The sequence below is a fragment of the Eutrigla gurnardus genome, assembly GCF_963514095.1.
Source record: "Eutrigla gurnardus genome assembly, chromosome: 22".
Taxonomy (NCBI): Eukaryota; Metazoa; Chordata; class Actinopteri; order Perciformes; family Triglidae; genus Eutrigla; species Eutrigla gurnardus.
The window spans coordinates 13177481-13185812 of record NC_139933.1 but is presented as its reverse complement, the minus strand read 5'-3'; the positions used below and the strand labels follow the sequence as shown (position 1 = coordinate 13185812).

At 41.7% G+C, this 8332-nt stretch overlaps 1 protein-coding gene and 1 pseudogene across 2 annotated transcripts in view; both read right to left on the bottom strand.

Moving 5' to 3' along the window:
* Positions 1 to 8332, bottom strand: part of LOC311008500 (microfibril-associated glycoprotein 4 pseudogene) — a 242541-nt pseudogene that overhangs the window by 114484 nt on the left and 119725 nt on the right. The window lies entirely within an intron of this gene.
* arg1 (arginase 1) lies at positions 104 to 5160 on the bottom strand. Its single transcript, XM_084040412.1, has 8 exons — positions 4986 to 5160; positions 4829 to 4901; positions 2983 to 3157; positions 1878 to 2037; positions 1648 to 1742; positions 1464 to 1568; positions 972 to 1108; positions 104 to 624 (listed from the first exon to the last, which is right to left on the bottom strand). Exons 1-8 carry the CDS (start codon positions 5115 to 5117, stop codon positions 461 to 463), a joined length of 1041 nt encoding a protein of 346 aa, XP_083896538.1. The 5' UTR covers positions 5118 to 5160; the 3' UTR covers positions 104 to 460.

The window sequence follows — 8332 nt, the reverse complement described above, 5'->3', positions numbered from 1 at the left end:
TATATATATATATATATATATATATATATATATATATAATTATTAATATATATATATATATATATAGAGAGAGAGAGAGAGAGAGTCCATGATCTTACTAAGTTGATTTAATGGGACAAAAATGTGTTTTATTATATTATTTTCAGATTAAAAAACATTGTTTGAAATGTGCATTTGAGACAGTTGAATACATTTCAAAGCTCCAACAGAACATCGATGAGCACGTCTGTTATCCTTTAACTCTAATTCTGTGTGTTGAAGCTGATTCGGATCACAGCGACTGAACATTGAATGTTTTATAGATTAAATAATTAATCCAAATATTAATCAATGAGATGATTTGTTTGTCCGTCATCTTTGATTCTTTGGTTTAAACTCTGATTGGCCCTTAAGTTACTCCAGGTGATCAGAGACGTTCAGGGTCCAACGGCGGCATGGGAGAGGCCGGCATCTTCCTCCGTCACGGCTCCGGCAGCCGGTAGTCCGGCGGGTGGTTTCCCCCACGGACACGTCCGAAGCAGCTGAGCAGCAGATCCACGGCGGTGCTCACAGTGGACTGGACCTCCTCCTCGGTCCGACCCCTCAGAGGATTCACCTCCACCAAGTCCACCGCTGACAGGAGACCTGCAGGACGCAAAAACAATGTGTCACTTAAGAGGGGGGTCTGGTGGTTCTCCTGGTGGTCCTCCTTTTGTGTCTCAGGAACCGAAGGTTGTAGAGACTCAGAACTGTTACCAGTGGAAAGCTCGTACCCAAAAATACGTCCTCACGACCCGGATTGGCCGCTATGTTGAAAATAAACTTTAAATGTGAAACTGATGAACGGCCAGTGGATCCTCTTTTTGCCCAAATCTGTGTTGGTGAAGGTGACCCCATGATTACAAGCTTTCCACTGTAAACGCACCAGTCTGGTGGTGCCTGCAGGACCAGCACAGGTGTGTTTGGATGCTACGCTAAGCTAACTGTTTCACCTGTCTGACAGATGTGTTCAGCCACGTAGATGCCCTCTCTGTACGTGAGGCCTCCGACCACTGGCGTCCCGGTCGCCGGGGCAACAGAAGGGTCGATGGCGTCGATGTCGTAGCTAAGGTGGATCGGTTTCTTCACTCTGTTCAGATAATAACCAAAAAACATTTATTCTTCTTCTTTTTATTATTATTGAGTAGCAGTACTGGAGCTTTTGACCGCATCACACAGTTATCTTTAGCAGTTTCCTGTTTGTTTTATGAATTGTTCATATTTCAAGGAACATTTCAACATTCTAAGACAACTTAGACAGGAAGTCCTTAGATGTACATTTCTACACCTGTAGACAGATGCTGCATTCAGGGTGTCAGAGCAGACGGCTTGCTAGCTCATGCTTTAACGCTGCACGTTGGCCAGTACATCCGTTCTCAGTCATGTTGAGGGTGAGAGACAATGTGTGCCAGGTGGTTTAACAGGAAATAGAAATAAAGGGCTACTTGGCGGCGAGGTAGTCGCAGGTCTCTTCCAGGACTTTGGCGATCCCCAGCTGGTCTACCTCCGTCATGGAGAAAACTTTCACTCCCAGAAGCCTCAGGATGTAACTGGAAAACAAAAGTAGGGCTGAGATATTCACAGAAACCTGGCGAGAGAAGAGAAGGGGGTTGGTGGATGAAGACCTACTGCTCTGCTGGATCCACATCCCTCAGACCGATGTAGACCAGATCTCTGGCCCACACGCATGGTTTGATCCACGAGAAGTTTGGCAGGACGGGAACCTGGAGGGACAGTCGGCAACATCAGGACGCCCAGGAATACTGGATCAATACTGGATCAATTATGGATATACATACATATACATACAGTATTAATGTAGTACATATACATATCGTGGGCATCCCTAATAATCCGACCTTGGCGTGCAACTCGTGGACCAGGTACGCCATCGACTGCCCGTGCACATTCCCAGTGTACGAGCTCAGTGGCGTGTTGATGTCGGCGTGCGCGTCCACCCAGACAACGCTCACGTCTCCCACCGCCGCCGTGTGGCCATGAATGGAGCCGATCGCCAGACTGATGTACACGAGGTCGCCATGGAAACATGCATCCAAAAGGGTTTCAATCAGTACTCCTACTCAAGTATTTCAAGGTACTTTCCATCTTATGCAACTTTATTGCATCTCGAAGGGTACTTTTACCAAAGTGATGAACTACGAATGTCTTTTATTCTGCAGTATTTATAGTTTTTTGAGTTTTTGTATGACGATGAAATTAAAATTAACTGATCCAGTTAAACTGAATTTATTCTCTTCATGAAACTAGTTCAAAGGGGGAAAAGGTAAATATTAGAAATAAATCTAAAATAAATATATTAGAAAGAAATATAAAATAGATAAATAAATATAAAATTAAATAAATCTAAAATAGATAAATACATATGAAATTTTAATAAATATAGAATAGAGAAATAAATATAAACTTAAAATATAAATAAATATAAAATAAATATAAAATAAGTATGAATACAGTTTGTAAAAGCAGAATTGTCTGGTAAATTAGTGTAAATTATTTGATTAGTTTGATTTATTGTTCAATAATAATAAAGTCTATTTGTTGTGTTGATTTTGAGACTGTGATAAAGCAATCGATCACTCTGTGTATTGATTGGTGGATCATTGACAGACTGAAGCTGTTCTTACTGAACACAAACCAAAGTCACATATTTAACTCACATTTAACGATTTACAGGTTGTTGTCATGACGACAGCAGCTGGTAATCAATGACAAGGAAACAAGGTTCTCTACACTCTAGTACACATTTCAGGTACTTGTACTTTATTTGAGTATTTTCACATCATATATGTATTTTCTCTTCTCTAGTACTGCAGTAGAGAATGTGTCCAGTATGATACTAGTACATGATTGTAGTACCTGTTTTAATAAATATGAGTGTAGTTCCTGTGGTGCTGGTACCTGTTGTACTAGTACATGAGTGTAGTACCTGTGGTACTGTAGTACCTGTGGTCTCCCCCCAGCATCACTGACGTGTGTCCGTCCTTCTTCACCACCTGCACCGCCGCTGATAGCCTCCGGTTGGCTCCGCCCACCGCACGCTCATTTTTCACCAGACCCACTGGCTCATCGTCTGGCGAGTCCTCAAACACCAAGTTCCCATAATCCTTCACTGCACAGCCTGCAGACACAAACACACAAATCTCAAGTTAAAATAAACATCTGTCTATTATTTTTTTGTTGAGAAATCATTTTCCAGGTTGATTTTTACAGAATGCTCTCTGGCTGAAACTTAACCGCCAGTAGATCATCTGTGTGGAAATCTTTATTTAAAACAAACAGACGAACGGGACGACCTGCTGGTCATGGGTGAACACACACGCGCACAGCAGAGACCCACACACACACATACAGACACACACACACACACACACACACACACACACACACACACACACACACACACACGTACACACATCGTCAGCTGTTAGGTTTTAGGTTCTTCTGACTAAACGTAAGTTTGTGGGTCTGGACTTGATGGTTCAGGTTCAGGTCTACACATTTGATCCGGTTCCTCTTCCCTGCCGTAGCTAAGTTAGCTAGCCAGCTAGCAGGACGAGCTAACAGCTGTGTTGTTGACGTACCATTTTAAGTCCAGTGTTAAGATCCTGGTCAATCCTGATTGTCTTCAAATAAACAGACAAATAAAGTTCTACTTGACACACACACAGATCTATTTCTGTGTGTTGTTCTGGACCAAGGTCGGATGCGTGCTGCTGTGTGCCATTAATAAAACACACACACACATACTCAAACACACATACAGACAGACAGACACACACACATACACACACAAAAACACATGTACAGACACACACACACACACACACACACACACACATACAGACACACACACACACACACACACAGAAACACACGTACAGACACACACACACACAAACACACATTCAGACAGACACATACACACATACACACACACATACACACGCAGACACACACAACCACACACACACACACACACACACACACACACACACACACACACACATACAGACACACCCACACACACACACACACACAGAAACACACATACAGACACACAAACACACATACAGACACACACACACACACACAGAAACACACGTACAGACACACACACACAAACACACACATACAGACACACAAACACACATACAGACAGACACACACACACACACGCTTCCTGCTCTGAGCTGTAATTCTCACCAGATTACAGTCGTGTCCCAGATACACCGGCTGTCCGTTAACGTAACGACTAATACAATTTAAACTCCAACATTAAAGTTGAATAATATTCATCAATTAAATCAAATGTGTCAGAAATCAAAGTGTGATGTGTTTCTTCTCTGATGAACACTAACGTCACAATCATTTCTGTTTATGATTCAAGTACTTTCATCTGATAATTCTCTGGTTTTAAATGGAGTATTTTACATTGTTGTATAAATCCTTTTACTTCACCTGAGTACTTCTTCCACCACACTGAGAACAAGTAGGCTACTTTTACTTTTGATACTTCATTTAGCTGATAATACTCCTTATTTATAATACTACTATGTACTTTTACTTTAGTCAGATTTTGAATGTAGGACTATTCTTGTAATGAAGTATTTATACATTGATGTATACTTTTACTTCAGTAAGGGGGGGACTTCTTCCACCACTACCAGGACTTTTACTACATTTAGATGACAATACTTTATGATAACATCTAGTATTATTATATAAAACATATAATCGCACTTGTCACCACAGTGAATGATACACACGCACACACGCACGCGGACGTCACCTTGCTCGTGCAGTCTTTTGAGGAGTCCTGCAGCTCTGATCAAGTCCGGTCCCCGTTCTACTCCGCCGCGATGCTACACCGGATCAATAATCACAATCATCATAATATCCTTTATAATGATACGAACACGCGCGTCCCCGCGTCCTCGTGCACGCACCTGTCCCCTGGAGAAAGGTGCTCCGATGATCCCCGCTGATCTCTCCTGATGAAGATGACGCTGCTGCTGATGAAGAGGATGATGATGATGCAGAGTCCGTCCGAGCTGCCGCAGCGTCCTCGCGCCCATCATGCTGACTCACTGGCACCGACCACACACCGACACCGACACACCGGAGACTCTTATACGCTCCGCGTGACGTCACCGCCCCAAGCACGAAGATGTGAGGAGGCGTGACGTCATCAACCAGTTAATGACTAAACATTTTATTAAATGTCTCTCTGAGTCACGTGTCCATAACACCACCAAAGAAGAAAGGCAGCTAATTAGATAATTAGACTTTTTGAATTCAACTTTATTGATATTGTGAGAACAAAGACAAATGCTCAAGCAGCATTAATATTAATCAGAATTTTCAGTCAAATGTGCACAGAAATTTCGTTTTCACTTTCTGGACTTGGATGAAACCTACTAAAGAGCAGAAAAAATATAATATTGTTGTATTTTATAACTTGTGTTGCTTGAAATGGAAATACTTGTGTAGTACCTCAGACCTGTAAGTACAGTAGCCTATAGTACTGGAGTACATGAACTGTGGAACACTGTTGCAAGGTAGTACCACTCACTGAAATATTTTAAAAAAAATGAAGTTAAATAATAAAATATAAAATAATTAAAAAATAATAAAATCAATAATAAGTTGTGTGCTGCGTCCTCAAGGGTTGTCATGGTAACACTCTAAGCATCCTTGAAGATTAAAAAACCTCAAGTCAATTGGCTTCAATAAAGCTTCCTACTTTTTTTAATAATGTATTGTATTATCACATATATTTATTATTATTATTTTAGTAGGCTATACAATAATTTAACATAATAAATAACAATAAACATAATAACAAACGTAGATGTCATAGGAATGACAATGACCTAAGTTGTACTTTGTGTTTAATAAATATGTTTTGCCTTAAAACCTTTTCATCTACACCTGCACTTCTTCTGGTTGTTGGTTTTATAAACAGCTGGTTCACTGACCTGCTTCAGGTCCCGCAGCTCCTCCTTCCTGTTTGACCGTTTGCTATATTGACATTTAATTTGTGGTTTTAGTTTCGTTTTTGTCAAACATTTGTAACATGATTGAAATAAATAAAAACACCATTAAATCATTATCTCTGTCCACACACAATTATCAACACAATTCCAATTTGTCTGCATGAAAGTAATTAAACATGCAATTACGCATATCGTTTGTTTTCATGAACGAAAGGAATTGTGGGACAGCGTAATCTCCTTTCCTTTCATAAATTCAAACGGTTCTTATCATGGTGGCCACTTATTTCATTCCGGGTCATTTCTTCAGTTAGGAACCTTCCGAAGAAAAGCAGACTATTCGAATGCAGACAATACGGGGGCTGCACGGTATTGTAGTAGCACTGTCGCCTCACAGCGAGAGGGTCCCGGGTTCGATTCCCAGGTTTGATTCCCGGGTCGGGCTCCTTCTGTGTGGAGTTTGCATGTTCTCTCCGGGTTCTCCAGCTTCCTCCCACAGTCCAATGACATGCAGGATGGGGATAGGTTCATTGACTCTAAATTTCCCGTAGGTGTGAATGTGAGCGTGAATGGTTGTTTGTGTGTCGCATAATTATAATACATGTCGGCCCTGTGATAGACTGGCAACCTGTCCAGTGTGAACCCTGCCTTCGCCCAATGTCAGCTGGGATGGGCTCCAGCCCCCCCGTGACCCTGAATACAGGTTAAGGAGTAGACGATGGATGGATGGATGGACAATGGGATCCATCAACAGACCTGTACAGTCTGTATGCGCCCTGAATGCGGCCTGAGGTTGCGTGCAGACTTTGCACGTCTGTTGACCGATCTCAACAGGCTTGTTCGAGATGAGCCAGGCCTGTGCAGAATCGATCACCGGCAATCGCAGCACAATGCATGCCGGTTAATTTTGTGTCCGACTTGATCCCAACTTGCTCTGACGTCATGAACACAGTTGCTCTCAACCGACTGCGAGACCCGGGGCATGATGGGAAACGCCTGGCTCGCACCTCATCTATGAGCTGATTGGCTCTTAGTTTTGACAACAAACAGCACGTTTAGTCAAAAATTTCCTGTGTGAGTCTAATATTTAACGCTTGATCTTGGGCTCATGTTGTGCAATAAAAGTTAGGTCTGTTAACAAACATATCACATGTGGTTGATAATATTAATAATAATCATAATAAAGACAATAAAAGAGGTGCTTTATATAGATCTTAGCAAAATGAGAAATTAGCCTAGAGTGTGCTTTAAAAGGGCAGACATAAAAATAAAAAAATGCCAGAAACACTCACACATTTAATATTGTATAACTGTCAAACTTTACTTAAATGCTAGCTTCTATGAAACTGCTACCTCAACAGCAGATACACTACTATACCTGTACAAATTCCCGATGGATTACTAAATGATTCTGATGACTCTTTCCAGGTGAGGTGCAGTTCAACGACTTTGGCGTCACATTATGCTGAAATTAATTGTGGGTCTGCTCCATTGCATCGCTTGCGTGAAAAAAAAAAGTTGAGAAAAGTTCAACTTGTCAGGTGCTGATGGATCTGTCAGCCAATCAGATTGCGTCATTAAATAGCAACTTTCTCCCTTCCACAGTGAGCCCACTGTAAAGCACATCTTTGATCCTGCTTTCCACTTGTCCTAGCTTCCGTAACCCAGTATACATGACCCTTCTCTCCCTTTCATACTTCCTGCATGAGGTCAGGACATGCTCCACTATCTCCCTCTCTTCACATTGACTGTAGTGCCCAATAAAAAAGTGTACTGTTTAGTTTGCTGTGACCAATTCTTAATCTACTAGAAATTACTCGGCCACTTGTTTACTTCCGAGCCACTTCTTCAGAAACTTCCTAAGCAAAAAAGACTATTCGAACGCAGCCTGCAAGTCGGGATCAAGTTGGACACAAAACTAACCGGCATGAAATGTGCGGCGATCGACTCTGCGCAGGCCTGGCTCATCTTGAACGAGCCTATTGGAATAGTTTCCCGCTATTCAATTCAGGCTACTTTCGTCTTCTTTATTATTATAGTGCAAAATGGATCCCGTTATAGCCAGAAGAGCGCTGCTACGTATTTTAGTAATTAAGTGACTGATCGTAAAGAATCGGCTTTCACAACCCCAATGATTAACCTGTCCTCTATGTGTGTTTACATGGCTTTTTACATGTGCTTTTACCGGTCGTAACAAAAAGGCGATTTTATTGGCCATAGTCATAGTAGTTTATTTGCATAACCCGATCTGATTAGCTGACGAATTTTTCTCCTCCGACGCGAGCGACCCAAGCGATGCA

Bases quoted from the DNA above. Each gene is read 5' to 3' on its own strand.
- arg1 (XM_084040412.1), bottom strand. From the start codon at position 5,117: ATGATGGGCGCGAGGACGCTGCGGCAGCTCGGACGGACTCTGCATCAT. The intron at 2,038-2,982 runs GTACTACAGTAC...CGTGTACATCAG, and splicing joins ATGCTGGGGGGAGACCACAG to TCTGGCGATCGGCTCCATTC. The intron at 625-971 runs GTGAAACAGTTA...TGCGTCCTGCAG, and splicing joins TGAACACATCTGTCAGACAG to GTCTCCTGTCAGCGGTGGAC.